At 45.2% G+C, this 20,270-nt stretch overlaps 1 protein-coding gene across 1 annotated transcript; it reads right to left on the bottom strand.

Annotated features, from left to right (window-relative positions):
* Positions 1–7,934: 7,934 nt before the first annotated feature.
* slc26a2 (solute carrier family 26 member 2) lies at positions 7,935–20,168 on the bottom strand (the record flags this gene model as incomplete). Its single annotated transcript, XM_080774404.1, has 7 exons — positions 20,047–20,168; positions 17,864–18,566; positions 16,711–17,001; positions 14,461–14,703; positions 13,002–13,207; positions 8,691–8,928; positions 7,935–8,564 (listed from the first exon to the last, which is right to left on the bottom strand). Exons 2-7 carry the CDS (start codon positions 18,548–18,550, stop codon positions 7,935–7,937), a joined length of 2,295 nt encoding a protein of 764 aa, XP_080630530.1. The 5' UTR covers positions 18,551–18,566; positions 20,047–20,168.
* Positions 20,169–20,270: the final 102 nt, after the last annotated feature.

The raw sequence follows: 20,270 nt of genomic DNA, 5'->3' as shown, positions 1-20,270 counted from the left end.
AGCGGTGGTCAGCTCACCACCGGAAGCGGTGGTCACCTCACCACCGGAGCGGTGGTCACCTCACCACCGGAGCGGTGGTCACCTCACCACCGGATCCGTGGTCGGCTCACCACCGAAAATCCAGACTATGAATTAGGCCTTTAGGGGGTTCAGAGTCTTTGCTCAAGGACACTTCGACACGGACTCTGGGGGAGGCCAGACCGGAGCCACTCCACCCCCTGTAGTTACATTAAGGAATAGCAGCGTGAACAGTTCACCTCTCACGACCATCCATCCATCCATCCGTCCTCCAACCAGTCAGCCAGTCAGCCAGCCAGCCAGCCAGCCAGCCAGTCCGTCCCATGAGAAGATTATATGAGCTCCCTCGGAAAAAAACACTTAAAGCCTATATTTAAACATGCCCCGTTGCTGTTGAAACAGCCGCTCTGCAAGCTCACAGCGTGCCGCGATGCAAACACGTCGAGAGCTTGTGGATCTGCTGTTTTTCTGAAGTGCGCTATATAACGCATAAGTGGCCCATATAAACGGAGCTTCATATACTTAACGGAATAGAACAACCGTAAAGGACAACATTATATTCCCAGACTTTATGACTGTATGCTGACCCCTATAGCTGACCCCTTGTGCTCCTGGCGCTTTATGGCCGTTGCTTGGGGCCTGCGTGACAGATGTGGGCTGTTGTTTTTACAGTATTTACACAAGTAAGACGCGAGAACGCGGGAAGCGAACGCAGATCGTAAATTGCAATAGCAATTAGAATAAATTACGAATTAGTGAGAAGTGTGTGGTACTGTGAAATTAGTGACACACGTACAGTTTTGGCCAGCTCTTTTTTAAAGTTTTTTTATTTATTTATTTTTAATTTTATGTAAGTTTGTTTTTAAGTTAATTATTTTTTGTAAGTTTTTTTTTTCTTTCAATTTTTAAGTTAAGTTTTTTTTTAAGTAAATTTTTTTTAAGTTAAGTTTTTTTAAGTTAAGGTGTGTGTGTGTGTGTGTGTGTGTGTGTGTGTGTGTGTGTGTGTGTGTGTGTGTGTGTGTGTGTGTGTGTGTGTGTGTGTGTGGCAGACAGACAGACACATAGTTAGTGCTCACTGCGTTCGCAGTTCGACTGGATAGCAGGCTGGTGAGCAGGTATAGGGAAGCAGGCTGATGAGCAGACTGATGAGCAGGCTGGTGAGCAGGTTGGAAAGCAGGCTGGTGAGCAGGTTGGGAAGCAGGCTGGTGAGCAGGCTGGTGAGCAGGTTGTGAAGCAGGCTGATGAGCAGGTATAGGGAAGCAGACTGAGGAGCAGGCTGGTGAGCAGGCTGGTGAGCAGGTATAGGGAAGCAGACTGAGGAGCAGGCTGGTGAGCAGGCTGGTGAGCAGGTATAGGGAAGCAGACTGAGGAGCAGGCTGGTGAGCAGGCTGGTGAGCAGGTATAGGGAAGCAGACTGAGGAGCAGGCTGGTGAGCAGGCTGGTGAGCAGGTATAGGGAAGCAGACTGAGGAGCAGGCTGGTGAGCAGGCTGGTGAGCAGGTATAGGGAAGCAGACTGAGGAGCAGGCTGGTGAGCAGGCTGGTGAGCAGGTATAGGGAAGCAGACTGAGGAGCAGGCTGGTGAGCAGGCTGGTGAGCAGGTATAGGGAAGCAGACTGAGGAGCAGGCTGGTGAGCAGGCTGGTGAGCAGGTATAGGGAAGCAGACTGAGGAGCAGGCTGGTGAGCAGGCTGGTGAGCAGGTATAGGGAAGCAGACTGAGGAGCAGGCTGGTGAGCAGGCTGGTGAGCAGGTATAGGGAAGCAGACTGAGGAGCAGGTTGGGAAGCAGGCTGGTGAGCAGGTTTGGATGCAGGGCGAGCTGGAGTGACAGGTTTGTTGGATAGATCAAAGATGCCAATAAAGTTCTTATTTGCCTGGCTGTTCCATCCACCAGATGAGCCAATTGTGGATCCCTTTTCATGAAACAAAAAAGTCTCTTTCAAGGCCAACCTGCAAGAGCCGTCTCTTGCTGCTGAACACAAGTCGTCTCTTTAACCGCATTGACATAATTATAGCTGTCGATAACTTGCAAGTCCTCATCGATCTGCTGGAGTTCTGCTGGGTCCATGTTGGTCAGATTATACTGTCACGGTGTGTCAGGTGAGGACCCACCCAGAAGCAGAACCAGGCAGGCAAACTGATGCAGTCCAATATATTTATTAACATGAAACTCATATATGATGAATTCCTGTTCTGTTCTTTAACTACATAGAAGTGTCTATTTGTATGTCTCTAAATGTTTTGATGAATTGAACAATGTGGACCCTGTTGTAAACAAGTGTAATGCTTATTTGGGTCGTCCACTCACAGTTAACAGTCTCTGTATTGAGTTTGTGCTTGAAATGTACTGTAATTCTACAAACTGTTAATAAATATTTCAATCAATCAAAAAGTATAACAAGTGTAGCAGGACATACACAGTAACAATGACTTATAATCTGACAAGGGAACACTGAACACAGGGAGGTTTATAAAGACTAGACACAGGTGCAACAGAACAACAATCAACACAGCTGATTGGCTGGGAGACTAACAGGACACAGGTGGAGAGAACTAGTAATCACAGGGAGGTGAGAGAAGACAGGCAGAACAGTAACTAGGGAAAACAGGAAACACTAGGACAAGACTACATAATAAAAGTATACAACAGACTGATAACGTGACACCGACAGTACCAGCTCCGTGGCTTTGTGGGTTTTGTAGTCCGACAGTATCATCTCAGTGGCCTTGTGGGTGTTGTAGTCCGACAGTACCAGCTCAGTAACCTTTTACAATACAGTATATGCTAAAGATGATGTGTGGGTACGGTCGGTCGGGCACACATTCCTAGAAATGTTTGACTTGCATGAAAGTTATTTGCTTATACACAGAGGACACAATATACTAGCCTCGTCCCCCAAATTCTGTGGTCAACACTGCTCTCTAGTGGTAACCAAAGCTCACTGCACCTTTGATGCAACAGCAATTTGACATCGGGGGATTGATTGGCATTTTTATTGATGTGGGGCCCTATATTTGCGCCATGCTAAACTCCTTATCCCTAAACCTCATTTGCCTTTTCTTTCACTATTTTTTTAAACAAAAACTACATAGCGTTAGAATGTCAACAAACACAATAGTGCTTTCTCACTGTTCTCAAAAGGAGACGGAATGGATGGATATAGGCTATATATTTAATAACAATAATAATAATAAGGGAAACATGATGAGAAATGACTAATGAGCAAAGTAAAAGAATATGGATAATGAATATTATTATATATGAATATTACAACCCATATCACACAGGAAAGTGTATTTATGAAACTAATAATAAAACGATCAGCTTAAATACTAAAATAGACATGTATAAATAGGCCAAGCATGTAGGTATAGGCACTGGCTGTGAATAAGGACAGGTTTTATAAAGTGATGCAAAGTGTCATGGACTCATGCATGGCGGACTCATCTTCAAAGTGCTGTCCCATTTCTTTCACAACAATGTGGAGCCCTTGCAGCCTCTCACCCTCAAGCACTTACAGCTGACGTCATTAAAGTCAATGAGGGTCCAGGGCTTGAGGGAGGCAATTGGGATTGGGCCTGAGTCTCTCTAGTCTACACACTTTCACAGAGAGTCATAAAGCACGGCATGGACTCTGGAGTACTGACTGAGTTACAGACGGAGCGGCGATGGCTCAGGGGTATAGAGTGGCCACCAAGGGGGCGGCGGTGGCTCAGGGGGTAGAGTGCCTGGCTGGATGAGGAACCGCAAGGTTGCCAGTTCGAACCCTGTGGGCTCCCCCAGTCCCCAGAGTTGGTGTGGAAGTGTCCTTGAGCAAGACACTGAACCCCTAATATTGCTCCTGATGTGCAGGTTGGTGCCTTGCATGGTTTCCGCTGCCATTGGTGTGTGAATGAATGGGTGAATTGATGCACAATCTATGTAAAGCACCTTGGATAAAGGCGCTATATAAATGCACCATTTACCATTTTTTACAGACCGTGAGCATTCAGATGTCCTGCTTTTTACCCAGAAGCTCGTCAAGCTATAAAGTTAGAAGGGAAAAAAGTGGTAATAAAAATCTAATTCACACGTCGGTTTTATGGCCTCTGGTTCGTTAAGGAGTGGAAATAAAAGATAATTATGCATTGACACCATGTCGTTATAAGAAGACACATGAACATGAGGTTCAGACACTGCCCTAATAGAGGATGAGCACTTAAAAGCACACACTGCAGAGGAGAAAGCATTACATACCTTTATTTGCAGAGTATGTATAGTCCTTTACACTTACACTTACACACACACACACACACACACACACACACACACACACACACACACACACACACACACACACAGACACACACACACACACACAAACTGTGAAGCACAGATACGAGATATTATACAATCACTGGTACAAATCTATTCCCAAAGCATGGTGAACATCGATTCGTCACGCTGTTCCAAAAGATGGAACGTCGTTTGGAACCATATAACTTCACAGCATTATATATTTTGTCCAGTCATGTGATCATGTTTGTCTGCCCTGAACATTATAGCGTCCGGAGAGACATGAGATTATGGTATATAATGTAATTATTATTTTTTTACACGCAGATAATATTTTTGCTGCAATAAAACAAAAAGTATAAATACAAAATAAAAACACTCACAAAAATGAAATAAGAAAAACATTCACACATTCAAATCATTTATACCTTACAGAATATTAAAAAAAAAAGTGTCTTATGGGTGTGTGGACGTTGGACGTCACAAACATGTCATACCCACCCATGTTCATTTACGTATGGAGTTTTTTTCTGGCTGCTATAAGTGGCCTGTTAATCGGGTACAACAGGTATCTGCCTATAGTAACCTGGGTGGGGCGTTGCATTCACACCTGGCTCCTGTTCCTCCTGACTTGCATGGTCCCCGTCCGAGAAGTATAGGAGTAGGCCTCGTTGCAAACAAGTTCCACGACATACAGGGATACGACCATAGAATCAACGCTTAACATAACAAAACAGAAATCTGCTAAAGGTTTCCCAGAGGGGGGGGATGGGGGTTATTATTGGGAAATCAACAATGGTGGACATTGTAAACAAAGTGGAAATGCACATTTGGAACTGGAGACTGAAGAAGAGGGGGAATTACACAAAGTAGGGTGACATTGATGACATCACGATGAGACCAAAATCACTTGAGCCGGTTCCTGAGAGCAATTTCCATTAAAGCACCTATAATATGATATGAAAGCCTGATTGTTCTAAATTGTTTTATTCGTGGGGATAGAAAACACATACGGGAAGCCCTAAAAACACACATAAGAAATTTAAAAAGTTGAATTTGATGTTATAGCTCCTTTAAATTATGAAACTTTGTTCAATTTTAGAGTGACTCTACTGTAAAGGCATCCCTGAGCAGAGGTCTATAAGGAAGGCAGAACGAGGAGTGATTGTGGAGGCTTTTGATTTGTCGTACAATGAGTTTTAAGTTGCGTAGGTCTGATACTGTACCACCTTTCACTCAGCCGGACGGATGTGGCCTCTAAAAAATCAAATTATATGTACAATCACAAGGGTGGGACATGTCATGCACCCTCCAGCACAAGGGTGGGACATGTCATGCACCCTCCAGCAACAAGGGTGGAACATGTCATGCACCCTCCAGCACAAGGGTGGAACATGTCATGCACCCTCCAGCAACAAGGGTGGAACATGTCATGCACCCTCCAGCAACAAGGGTGGAACATGTCATGCACCCTCCAGCAACAAGGGTGGGACATGTCATGCACCCTCCAGCACAAGGGTGGGACATGTCATGCACCCTCCAGCAACAAGGGTGGGACATGTCATGCACCCTCCAGCACAAGGGTGGGACATGTCATGCACCCTCCAGCACAAGGGTGGAACATGTCATGCACCCTCCAGCAACAAGGGTGGAACATGTCATGCACCCTCCAGCAACAAGGGTGGGACATGTCATGCACCCTCCAGCACAAGGGTGGAACATGTCATGCACCCTCCAGCAACAAGGGTGGGACATGTCATGCACCCTCCAGCACAAGGGTGGGACATGTCATGCACCCTCCAGCACAAGGGTGGAACATGTCATGCACTTGAACTAAAGAAAGGAATTCATTCACAAATAAAAATGTAACAAAACAAAAATGTATGCCGTTCACATGAATGATAATAAAAAAGGGAGCAAAAATTTATACCGTTATACCCAACATGAATACTATATTAATGAAGTTATGATTGTCTGCAGCATATGGCTTTTAGGGGTGCAGTACTTAGTTTAGAGCGTTTTTGGTTTAGACTAGTCATTGGTTTAGACCAGTCATTATAGTCCTACAACTACAACCTATCTGAAACCCTCACCCTAAACCCTAACCTCCCACGGGGCAGCACACCTAAACCTAACCTTAACCCATGTGTAAGCGCCATTTTGAGTCTCCTAATTGTGGCCAATGATGTCCACTGAGGGGTGTGGTCAAGTTCAGGTTGCCATAGTTACAGGGAGGGTATTTAACCCTGTCCCTAATGAATTGCAGGTGTTGTTGATAGGAGGCAAACTGTTTTCTGACTGTGCAGACACAGGGACTGTTGCATTCACCACGTTTGACTGTTTGTTACTTATGTTATTTGCCTTCAAAGTATAGGATTTTGTAAGGAAAATAAATATAATTTAATATCCACTCTACGAACATTCTGGACCTCAGTTCTTTCAGCACACGTCTAAACTCCCTCATCCGTCAGCAGCCAGTAGTACCTAATACAGGGATTTAGGCGCTACATTTATTCTAACCAATGACTAGTCTAAACCTAACCTCCCACGGGGCAGCACACCTAAACCTATAACCTTAACCCATGTCTAACCAATGACTAGTCTAAACTATAAGTATGCACCCTAAACCTAACCTTAACCCATGTCTAACCAATGACTAGTCTAAACTAAGTATGCACCCCAGCTTTTTGTGCATAGTTTGGTTTCAGGAAAAGTTATAGGCATCCACAAAACAAAAAAAAAGCGAACATAAGGTTAAATAAAATAGAAAATAGGATAAATATACATAAATATATATAAATATATCTAGACTGCTTTTGGAAGGGAAAAAAAGGCTACGGTCATTTCCCATGTAAGCCTCTCGAGTGCCGATAGCAAACAGACCTGAGAGCTACACATTGACAAAACAACAAATCCATCCATTAAAATGTAGCTGTTGGAAAAAGAGCAGATCTATAAGCACAATATATCTGCTATAGGAGCTCTATGAGCTTGTAGATCTGCTATTTTTTTTCCTCCAACGGCTTTAAAAACAGCACCAAAAGGGGTCCCCGTCCTGAAGCCCACAACTTCCTGACCTACCTAGAAATATGCTATTTATTTGGGACACGTTCAAGCTAATCATATCAGAATAATACTTTCTCCCCATACAGTATTTCACCTTTGGCTGAAGGTTTGTCATGTTTAGAAATGCTGAATGCTCTTCCGATAGCTATAGGGCATTCAGAAATTGAGCAACATTAGCCTTTTTTAACCCATTTTGGGGCGGGAACCCCTTTTGGTGTGTTAGCATTATGTTATGCTTTAGCTATTGAACAATAGCAGATCTACAGGTGGCGCGCTACGAGCTTGTAGGTCTGCTATTTTCTGAAAAATCAAAGAACGACTGACATATAGAAACATAGCTTTTTCAGAAAACTGTCAGGATGTATGTCAGACATTTTCAGAATCTGATCTCAGGTCAGAATGGCAAACTGTCAGGATGTAGAAGACATTTTTAGAATCTGATCTCAGGTCAGAATGGGTTAAGTAACATTCCATTATGGTGTAACCATTTCACACATACCTCAACCTGGGTCATTATTATATAATAAGGCACTTTAAACCGTCTGTGAGATGGGCGTATAAACTAAAACTATACAATCAGCAGCCCGGGTCACAGTCTCCGTTGGCAGACGGAGACGAAGAAGAGGAGAGGCTTTGGGCATAGCGCACGGCGTCCGTGATGGTGAAGAAGAACGCCGTTTTTCTTCCTCTAAATTCTCCCTTTTCTCCCCCCTCCTCCCCCTCCCCCTCCTCCTCAGCGGCGGCGGGGGGGAAGTACCCGCCCCTCTCCAGCGAGTCCAGCACAGAGGCGTTGCAGCGGGCCAGCAGCACTCGGACCCCGACCTCCTGGTAGTCCTTGCGGACCTCCTTCAGGGCGCCGACGCCCGCCGTGTCGAGGAAGAGAACGGGGCCGCAGTCCATCACCACGCTGTGGAAGGAGGAGGCGGGCTCCTTCTCCTTCTCCTCCATCACCACGCTGTGGAAGGAGGTCTCCTTCTCCTCCATCACCACGCTGTGGTGGACTCCGGGGGTCTCCTTCTCCTGCACCAGGTCTACGGTCCCCCCCCCCGCGGCCCCCTCCCTCCTCCTCCTCCTCTTCTCCTCCTTCCTCCTGCGGGCCTTCTCCTCGGCGGGGTGGAGCCCCAGCCGTCTGTAGAGCGCCGCTTTGAAGAGGCTCTGGTTGGCGTAGTAGATGGGCGCCTCGTAGCGGAAGACCGCCACGCCCGGCTGGCGGCGCAGTCCGCGGTACGCGGCGAGGTCCTCATACACGTCCCCCCCCTCCTCCCCCTCCCCCTCCCCCTCCCCCTCCCCCTCCCCCTCTCCCTCCTCCTCACCGCGGCGGGCGGCGGCTACGGCTCCGGCCCGGCCCAGCTCCACCCCGCGGGCTCGCTGCGTGCGGGCCAGGACGGCGAACGCCGACACCAACACGCCCACCAGCAGGCCCAGCTCCGTGTTGACCAGCGCCGAGCACGCCATGGTGGCCAGCCAGACCGCCGCGTCCACGCGGTTGGCGCGCCACATGCGCGGCACGTCCGCGAAGCGCCGCAGGGCGCCGCGGAGGTTGACCACGATGATCACCGCCAGCACGCACCTGGAACGGGAGAGAACAGGAGAGAGAGGACGGTGAGATCCCATTGGTTTATTCAGAGAGGACGGTGAGATCCCATTGGTTTACTCAGAGAGGACGGTGAGATCCCATTGGTTTATGTCCACAATTCCAGGCTGTAGGCCTACTAATACCTACTGATATGGTACCATAGGAGAGATAACAGGCAAATGTAATTTGTGACTAAATTTGACTGAGAGACTGCCATTGGATTTTTTTAGAATTTTCCTTTTGTCATGTCATATGAAAGCAGGGAATCATAGCTTCAAATTGACATCTTGGTTGTTCAGTTTGACCCACCAGTTTAGGAGATATTGGCTTATAGAGTAGTTAATGTCTTGCAGAGAAACAGCGAGTTGAGAAAACATGCTTAAAGTTAAAAGGTTCACTTCTGTGGACATGCTAGCTGCATTTATTTCACATTTACATGTCAATTTCAGCTCTGACACTTGTTTCAGACATGCTCTAGTATGTGAAGAGTCTGTGTGTGCTATAAACTCATTACAAAAAAAAAGTTTTTATCCTCTGGTGAAAAGCTGGAATTTGCGCGATGGCAGTCTCTCAGTCAAATCTGGTCACAAACTAATTGTGCTGGACTGTGATGAGTGATCTAAAGTGACCTCCAGTGTTTAGAGGACGATTCTACAAATGTCTTCTGAATCCTGACAGTTTTCAAACATTTCCCCCCCCAGAAGCAAAGAGTTACAAATGTTCGCTCTGAAAGAATATACAGGTATATTCGAAATGTGCCGCCTCATTTTTCACGGTTTTTCAAAAGATGGCAGATCTACAAGCTCGTAGCGCGGCACTTGGTGCCACGCTCATTTTTCAAAAGCTAAAGTATAACATAATGCCAAAAGGGGGGTTCCCGTTAAGTGCATTTTACTTCCTTAACCCATTCTGACCTGAGATCAGATTCATACGAGGTTTCCACGGGGGACACACTGGTCTGATTAACCCATTCTGACCTGAGATCAGATTCTAAAAATGTCAGTCGTTCTTCAAATTTTTCAAAAATAGCAGACCTACAAGCTCGTATCGCGCCACTCGGTGGCGCGATATGAGCTTGTAGATCTGCTATTTTTCAATAGCTAAAGCATAACATGATGCCAACACCAAAATGGGTGCCCGGTCAGAATGGGTTAACTACTACACTTTGGCTCCATGCCAAAAGTGGAGGAAATCTATTGTTCTATCGGGTCACATTCATCTAATTAATAAGTATATTGAAGGAATGCCGTTCTAATGGGTCACATTCTAGAGCGGCTTGTAGTACTAAATATAGATCACGCGACACACGCACAGGTGAAATGCACTGTGGTAGATTGCCTAACAGTATGAGTAAGAGCTTATGTAATTAATTACGTGTGTTTGGATACGACGACGGAAACAAAGCATAGCAGCCTCTTAAAACACTTAAACACTGGAGGGACGCATGACTGGGAAACGTAAACGTGAGCGCATCTTTCACGGTGGTGGCGTGAATACCAGAGGTAGGTGTGTGAATAGTTACGTGTGTTGTTTCGACCTTCAAACTGGTTTTAGTAGATGAGGCAAAAGAACAAACAGATAATTATGCACTTTGTGTACACTTCTGCTTGAAGTATTGGGGACCTTAACGATGCCTGAACTTCTGTATGTAATGTTAGCTTATGGGAGCCCCTTTTGGTGTTTTAAGTATTATACTTTAGCTATTGAAAACTAGCAGATCTACAAGCTCGTAGCGCGGCACCAAGTGCCGCGCTACGTGCTTGTAGGTCTGCTATTTTTGAAAAATCATGTGGTGCAAATCTTTGAATATATATTCTTTCAGAGCGAATGTTTTTAACTCATATTTTACTTTGCTTCATGGGGGAGTGGGGGGGTCCCTGGAACAACATTTTTTCAGATGGGGGTCGGCGGCCAAATACAGATCTTTTTTGGGGTTCTTGACATGAAATATTGAGCACCGCTGATATAGAAACATGAGGTACCGGTATTTCAGAAAACTCTTCTTAAATTTCGACGTCAGGCCTAAATGGGCACATTTACAGTGTTCCAGTGGAAGTCAGAGTGTCCACTCTGAGAATGGAAGGTTGGGGGTTCAATCCCCGGCCAGGCCAGGTAAGGCCAAAGCCTATGTCTATTCTACGTCCGAGCATAGACATTGTAACGCCTTGCCTGCCTCTGATTGGCCGAGGTTTACTCCGTGGTGGGAAATGATGCAAGAGAATGACAGCTTGGCACGCGCGACAGTAAGGCATTTTTTTATGCCATTTGCTTTGATTGAATGATTGATTGTTTGAACACGTATTTGTATGATTTGATTTGGGTGTGTTCTAAATGAAAGTCTAACGTTAGAGTTGATTATCGTGTATTAATCTTATATTAAACTAATGGGGAGCGGATGATATCGTTACGTCAATGTTGTAGTCATTGTTTTGTAGTCACCAGGCAATTACTAAGTTCCTGGACTACATGTTGTCTCAGTAAGACAGCCCCCTCCCCCTATTCACAAGGAGGAGCAGTGCACCAAAGCATTATGGGAATTGTAGTCCAGGAAGGAAGTGAGCCCATTGTCCATGACATCATGGAGTCCATGGACACTTATATGAAATACTGAAATATCTAAAAACTCAAATTAACCCACATACAAACCCCAGGAAAGTGTTTCTTGTCTCCCAATGGGTGAAGTGGCCCTTTAAGGAAACAGGAGATAAGACTCCTGACCTATGGGGCCACATGAGGCTACTTACAGACTCCTGACCTATGGGGCCACATGAGGCTACTTACAGACTATTTTTAAACATCCAGTGATGTTCTACAGCCTGGAACTTAATACAGTTGTGTCAAAACAAAGCATTGTTCATGGGACTAGTAAACCAGTCAAAACATGGTTTATGGGCTAAGCTACAGTAAAGTATATCTCACTGGACTCACAGAGTATAGCTGTTATATTTATAGTAACTGTATTGGTTGTAGAGCAGTGGGTTTCCAACCAGTGGTACCGGGGACCACCAGTGGTCCTTGAGGGGGTTCCAGGTGGTCCCCATGCTAAATGATGGATAGTTGGTAACCAAATGGACCCTTATAGATCTTTAACCCTTTCATTGAGACTCTTGAGAGAGTAACACGAGCTTGTAGGTCTGCTGTTTTAGAAGAATCGTGAAAACGTGGCGCACATCTTTGAATATATTCATTCACAGTGACCATTTTTTAACTAAAATATTTGCGAACGACTGACGTATAGAAACATGAGGTTTTTTGTGAAAGCTTGTCATGATAGAAGATATTTTGTAGAAGGACAACTTTAGTTTTTTTAACCACGGTTCATGTTTTAGGTTGTTATTAGAGAAACTAAAAGGTGAGTGTTCATTTTCTTTCATTTGCTGCTTTCTTTCGTTTTAGGGATTTTAGCAGTTTTTGACAGGGGGGCGGGGGCATTCGAGCATGGGGCTAAATATGTATTTTCTTTACAAAATGTTATGGCGATTTTTTCCAAGAAAATACATCTGGCCACAAACGATCACAGGATCTATTGAATGTGACAAACGGACATATTGAGCCTATACACACAGTGTAAGCCTTCCCCCAGTAGGCTACCTTCACATTCAGTAGATCCTGTGATCTGCTGTGGCCAGATGTAATTTCCTGGGTTTTATTAGGACTATAGTAAATAATATAAAAAATAAATAAATAATGTCAAAAACTGCTAAAATCCCTAAAACTAAAGAAAGCCGCAAATGAGAACAAATTTACACTCATCTTTTACTTTCTCTAATAACAACCTAAAACATGAACCTTGGTTGAAAAAAAACGAAAGTTGTCCTTTAACCCATTCTGAACGGGAACCCATTTTGGTGTTAGCATTACATTATGCTTTAGCTATTTAAAAATAGCAGATCTACAAGCTCATAGCGCGCCACCGAGTGGCGCGCTATGAGCTTGTAGATCTGCTATTTTTAAATCTGATCTCAGGTCAGAATGGGTTAATCAGACCAGTGTGTTGTCCAGTGGAAACCTCGTATGAATCTGATCTCAGGTCAGAATGGGTTAAGTATAAAGCATGTTGTACTAACTTCTGCAGCGAGTAGAAGAGCGGCGCTATGACCAGCAGCACCAGCAGCAGAACCAGAGCGGTGACCAGACCCGACACCTGGGTCTGGCAGCCCGTGGACTCCTTCACCAGCGTCTTGGTGAGCGCCGCGCTGGTGGCGAAGCAGCGGAAGAAGGACGGCAGGATGTTGCAGAAGCCGATGGCGTACATCTCCTGGTTGGCGTCCACCTGAGAATAGGGAGGGGTCCGTTCCTTATGATCTGTAATACTGTTACTCTGTCTGAATTCTTCATAATACTTCACCCTGAACGGACATTCATATACATTTGGTGGACCAGCATACAATGAGGTCAGACCTTAGAAATATTGCACGAATCAGAGCCTATTTGTCCTTGGACGATGCAAAAACGCAAATCCACGCCTTTGTTTTTTCTCGGCTTGATTTTAACTGCAATGCACTTTTATCAGGACTGCCTAAGAAAACAACTGACATATTACAACTTGTCCAAAATGCAGCAGCCAGAGTTTTAACTAGAACTAAGATGAGAGAACATATTACTCCAGTTTTGGCTTCACTGCACTGTGGCTTCCGGTTGTTTTTAGGATTGATTTTAAAATTATTTTACTTGTCTATAAAGCTCTCAATGGTCTCGCACCTTCCTACCTACATGACTGCCTGCCTAAATATGTCCCAAACCGCCCCCTAAGGTCTTCCACTGCTGGCCTGCTCGCTTTGCCAAAAAAAATGGCAACTAAAAAATACGGGGAAGCAGCTTTTTGCTTCTACGGGCCGTCGGCATGGAACAAGCTCCCACTGTACCTTCGTCAGGCAGCCTCTGTACTTTGAGCACTTTGAGCTGCATTTCATGTCATGAGAGGTGCTATACAAATAAAGTTGTATTATTATTATTATTAACCCATTCTGACCGGGCACCCATTTTGGTGTTGGCATCATGTTATGCTTTAGCTATTGAAAAATAGCAGATCTACAAGCTCATATCGCGCCACCGAGTGGCGCGCTACGAGCTTGTAGGTCTGCTATTTTTGAAAAATCGAAGAACGACTGACATTTTTTTAGAATCTGATCTCAGGTCAGAATGGGTTAATCAGACCAGTGTGTGTCCAGTGGAAACCTCGTGTGAATCTGATCTCAGGTCAGAATGAGTTAAAGAGGTCCTTTGTCCAGACCAGTCGACTTTGAGGCTTAATATACGGGATAACCTAAGCGGTGGATATTGCTCTTGTCTTCATGTCTTTATGTATAATTATGTAAATTGTCGTGTTCTTTGTGTTGTATGTCAAATGTGTGTGTATACAGTATGTGTTCTGCATACTTGACTGCTGGGTCGCAAGACACATTTCAGCGTGACCTGACAAAGTCCTGTATCATATATAATTTTCCATATAACACACACACACACACACACACACAACACACACACACACACACACACACGCACGCACACACAACACACACACACCGTGTAGCCGTGCTTCTTGGCGAACATCTCCGACAGGGACACGGTGATGGCGAAGCCCACCACGGCGATGGAGAAGGCGTCCAGCGCCACGTTGGGGATGAGGTGCCAGGCGGGCAGCTGGGGCGGCAGGAAGCCCGTGGGGATGGCGCCCGCCACCGCGGAGCCGTACTCGCTGTGGAAGCGCCCGAAGTGAGACGCCAGCGTGGCGCCGATCACCACCACCAGCTCAAAGGGGATGGGAGCCTGGGTGGGAGAGACAGGAACAATTTACAATTTACAATTTACAATGTAGGCATTTAGCAGACGCTCTTAATCCAGAGCGATTTACATTAAGCAAGAACAAAAAAGCATGGGAATACATCACATAAAAAACATTTATCATGAAACATGCGTAAGCTAAGAACGTAACAGTGGAATATCTATATAATGAAACTATACATATTTTTTTTTCTTTTTGATTTTTTTGGTTGGATTGGGGGTGGGAAGTGAGGACGCTGGCGTCGACTGTTTGCCGCTTCACCTCCCAATGTATGAATGAATGAACCATTGTAAAGCGCTTTGAGCACTTGGAAAAGCGCTATAAAAATGCAATTCATTATATACTACTATGGCGTGATATGACTACATACAATGCAATTCTAGTGCTGTCTGCATAGCATGCTATAAGTCTGTATCAAATGCTACAGAAATGCTATCTAAGGGGGGTATAGGGTAAGTGCTATGGGCCATGATGGAGTCTGAAAAGGTGGGTTTTCAGACTACGGCGGAAGATTGGGGGAGTGATGCTGCAGTTCTGACTGCAATGGGAAGTGCATTCCACAGTTTTAGAGCCAGAAGGGAGAAGAGTTTGGGACGTGTGGAGCGTTGTCCCGGCGTTTTTAGTGAGGAACATTAATACTATGAATTAAGGCGTTTCAAATTACTTTAGCTTGGACTTACACCAAAAGGCTTTGAGGGCTGAGCTGCACCGACTGTAAATGGTGCATTTATCCAAGGTGCTTTACATAAGATTGTGCATTACATTCACCCGTTCATTTCACACACACACACACACACTCACACACCGATGCGCGGAGGAAAACCGTGCAAGGCACCAACCTGCACACCGGGAGCATTTTGGGGTTCAGAGTCTTTTGCTCAAGGACACTTCGACACTAACTCTGGGAGGAGCAACGCGGCGACGCGTTGTGATTTGTGAGCTTGTAGATCGGCTATTTTTTTTAGCACGCAAACACAAAGTGTGAAATGACCCGTCCACTATAGTCCCCCTTCCTAACATTTTAGTCTGGTGTTTATTTGTCCTTTTAGTCCTCGTCGTATAGCTTTAGTTTTCATGTAGTTTTTTTTCGTCAGTGGAAAAAGGGTAGCCGACGAACACAACGTTCGTCTCAGTTTCAGTCGACGACGTCACCACGCTGCGCAACAGGGGGCAACCGTTTCAGCAGACAACGTGATCCATAATGTACAACATCTACACTGTATATATACTGTATATTAGCCCATTCTGACCTGAGATCAGATTCATACGAGGTTTCCACTGAACACACACTGGTCTGATTAACCCCATTCTGACCTGAGATCAGATTCTAAAAAAGTCAGTCGTTCTTCGATTTTTCAAAAATAGCAGACCTACAAGCTCGTAGCGCGCCACTCGGTGGCGCGCTACGAGCTTGTAGATCTGCTATTTTTCAATAGCTAAAGCATAACATGATGCTAACACCAAAATGGGTTCCCGGTCAGAATGGGTTAAGGATGCCACAAAGTGACCATTTGCCCAATCGAATAATCTACAGTTCTGGCGATTAATAATCGATCAATCGAAGTATTTTTTTTACTGGTAATATGTATTACTTGATATAAAGAGAACATGTTCAGTTCACTAGTCTACACTCTACTCTACACCTGCCTTCATTTCATCTGATTGTCTGTCTGGCAGGCACTTAACAAGCAATCGTTAACTGTGTCTGTTAGAGAGAGAGAGGGGCAGAGAAGAGTGGCTTTGCTCAACTTGATTTATACTTATACTCTCCACTCTGATGAAGGTACATGTTCCATATATCATGCAGCCTTATACTTATTAGCCCATATTTTAACTATATATAAAAAATAAATAAAAACCCTTTCTTTCTTTTTTCGATTTTCGATTATGAAATATTAAAATCGATTTTGGGGACGGCAAACAAATAATCGGAGAATCGATTAATCGGCAGCATCCCTACTGTATATCCACTGTACGTCCGCCCTCCTCACCTTCAGTTTGTCCTTAAAGCGGTAGTTGAGCTCCTTGGCCGGCACCAGCACCAGGAGACACAGCAGGCTGGTGACCAGGTCGCACACGTTGGTGCTGCCCAGGCTGGCCAGGAGGCGGTACCAGGTCTTGACCAGCGTGAACCAGCCCTGCGGCCGCGGGATGCTCAGGCCCAGGAGGTGCTTGAGCTGAGAGGTGAGGATGGTCAGGGAGGCCCCCGTGGCGAAGCCACTCAGGAGGGAGTCTGAGAGGTACACGGAGACGAAGCCCACCTGGAAGAGACCCATCAGAACCTGGAGAGACAGGGGAGAGGATATTTTTTGAAAGATCGTGAAAATGTACAGTGCAAATCTTTGAATATATATTCTTTCAGAGCCAAATTTAGCTGGGGACCACCCCACCTGGAACCCTCTGAAGGACCACTGGGTAGGGAACCGGTGTCCTGAACTAGTCCCAAACCTCCACTGACATGAGATTTTGAAAACATGACCAATGACAAAAAACTCCCATATCTGCTGGGCGAAGTACAACAATGTGCAAAAACACAGCAGCAAGATTTGTGAGTTGCTGTGATAGGAGAAGGATATCAAATGGAACAACAACCACCCTAAAGACTAATCATTGTGTATTATTCCTGCACTATACCTGCATCTAGTGATCTTTGGTACATAGAAGTTGATCTACTGAAGATTCTGACCTTCAAAGTACATCATTTTTGTTTTGATTGTATTGCTGTATTGTTGTATTAATTTGTTCTTTCTGCTTTGGCAATGTAAACGTATGTTTTCTCATGCCAATAAAGCCCTTTGAATTGAATTGAATTGACATCCTCACAAACAAACTCCCACTGTACCTTCGACAGGCAGCCTCTGTAGTTTAATAAACTCCCACTGTACCTTCGACAGGCAGCCTCTGTAGACATTTTTAAAGCACATGCTCAAGACCCACTTCTACACCCTTGCTTTTAATTGATCTTTTATTTTATTTTATTCCTCACTGTATTGCATTACTGCTTGTTTTTTAATGTTTATGCCTTGCTTTTCTTTTTTTTTAATTCTCCACTGCTCTGAAAAAGCACTTTGAGCTGCATTTCATGTCATGAAAGGTGCTATAGAAATAAAGTGTTATTATTATTATTATTATTATTATTATCACCTGGTAGACCCCAGCAGTGAAGGTCACCGTAGACCCCACCATGATGGCATAGCAGCTCCGGTCGCACGCCACACCGCCGACACCGACACTGCCATTCCCCTGGCCCGCCAGCAGGGCGGCGCTACCGTTGCCACTACCACCGCCGCCCTCCTCCACCAGGAGGTATCCGGCCGCGGCCAGCTCCCGGTCCACCACCTGCCCCACGAGCAGGCACAGCACGCCGAAGATGCCCACGGAGATGTGTCGCGAGGTGCCCAGCAGGGTGTAGATGATGGAGGAGAAGAAGGAGGTGTAGAGGCCGTAGATGGGGTCCTGGCCCGCCAGCAGGGAGTAGGCGATGGACTGGGGCACCAGCAGGACGCCCACGATCAGCCCCGACATGACGTCGCCCAGGAGCCACTCGCGGAGCCGGTAGCGCGGCAGCCATCTCAGCACGGGCAGGAAGCCCAGCACCGCGGCCCGGGTCTTCTCCGGAGTGCACGCGGCGCGGCGGCAGCAGTGGCGTTTGAGTCTGCGGACGACGGCGAGCGTTGTGGAGTTCTCCTCCTCCTCCTCCTCTCGCTTCGTCATCGTCGTCTTCTTCTGCAGCCTTTCCAGGACGAGAGGTGCGGCGTGGCTCCCCCGGTGGTCTCTGTTGGTTCTTCTGTGGTCTGCAGCGAGAGGGCAGCGGAGCTCTGCTGAAGACATGACGGAAGCCCCTGATCTGTGGAGTATAGACAGAGTATAGGATGGGTGATTATTAGCACATTTAGTACATAAATCGTCTGGAAACGTCATAAGGATTGGAACCGAGAGGTGCCTTCGACGTCTGTGGACGTCCTAGCGATGTCCAAAACGACATCCATGGCCTGTGTGTGCCTGTGTCTGTATGTTGGATGTGTGCAACAGTGACACTTGGTGGTGAACAAATGCTATAACACTATTTTCGTGTAAATATATATTATATATTATATATATAATAAAAGTTATTTAATTTTGAATCCAGGCTCCAGGACATCTCTCACGCCTCAACACAACGTCGTGTCCTATAAAACCACTGTCTGGCTGAGAAGTGATATAGTGACCTCACTCAGTTGGACTTCACTGTATACCACTCACAATATCCTAATAAATAATAATAATGAATCATTAATGTGGTCATATTAATCATCAAGGAGTGTGGGGGCCACTAAATAAACTTGAACCTTTGAACCATGTCCCATTTGACCCGAGCTCTCGATTCTATACAAATGTCTTCTAAATCCCATTACAGTTTTCTGAAAAAGGACCCCAGAAAAATATGTACAAAAAATATGTACACTACAGTATAGTTAATTCCTTCCAGGGACCTCCCAGAAACAAATATTAGAGTTTAAAAAACGTTCGCTCTGAAAGAATATGGACTATTATTATTATTATTATTATACAAAGATTTGCGCCACATTTTCACGATGTTTTCAAGAATAGCAGATCCACAAGCTATAATTATGAGCATGTACGTATAGATCTGCTATATCTTTCAATAGCTAAAGTAGCCTAACATATGCACCCTGTGTGCTGGCAACTGTTTAAGATGTGAGGGATATTATACAGTACACACACGCACACACACACACACACACACACACACACACACGCACGCGCACACGCACACCTGGAAGGAACCCCTTAAAAAGATCCCAGCTGCGCCACTGGTTGAGAACCAGTTCGCCCAGTCATCACAGATACTTCCTCTATCCGACCAGAACAAGAGTTTACGAAGAAGTAAGCCTATACACAAAGCCTGTTGAGTTTATATGGTATTTGTGAATGATATACATACATAATTCTAGCCTAAGCCACACGCTGCTTAGTAGTTAATAAAAACGGACAGTTAACGCAAGAAAAAGGAAAAAAAAAGAAATCAATCAATCAATCAATTTAAATAACATCATAACCAATCAATCGTTTCTTTACGTGGCTGGATTACAAAAAAAAACAAAACAACGTCTTGACTTTGAACTAAAACCAGACCATCAAACCAAACACCTGGGACGTATAATGAATGAAGACCATTGTAAACAAGTTGTCAACGTGGACATATACTACTACTGTGTAGTGTAGTTGAACTAGGAAGACTGGTGTCAAAGCGTCCAGTCAGTCAGTCAGAGATCTGTCTTCACCGCTGCAGTACTGTACGGTACAATTAATTAAATACAACTCACCAGAGCTCGTGTCGATTCCGATTCATATGATGAGGTTTTGATGCTGTTCCTCTGTTACTTTGGATCATTTCTTTACAGCTCAACTGTCTTCAGTTCAAATCATTTCACTCTCTCTCTCTCTCTCCGTCCTCCTCCTGTTGAATGACGACGCAGGCGCAGCAGCAGCCACTGCGTGGTGTTACACCGCGACTGCTGACCTATCGAAATGAGGGACTGCCTAGAGG

This window comes from Protomyctophum bolini (assembly GCF_963924005.1).
Source record: "Protomyctophum bolini genome assembly, chromosome: 10".
Classification (NCBI taxonomy): domain Eukaryota; kingdom Metazoa; phylum Chordata; class Actinopteri; order Myctophiformes; family Myctophidae; genus Protomyctophum; species Protomyctophum bolini.
The sequence above is the reverse complement of the archived record's forward strand: the minus strand, read 5'-3'. Positions and strand labels throughout refer to the sequence as shown.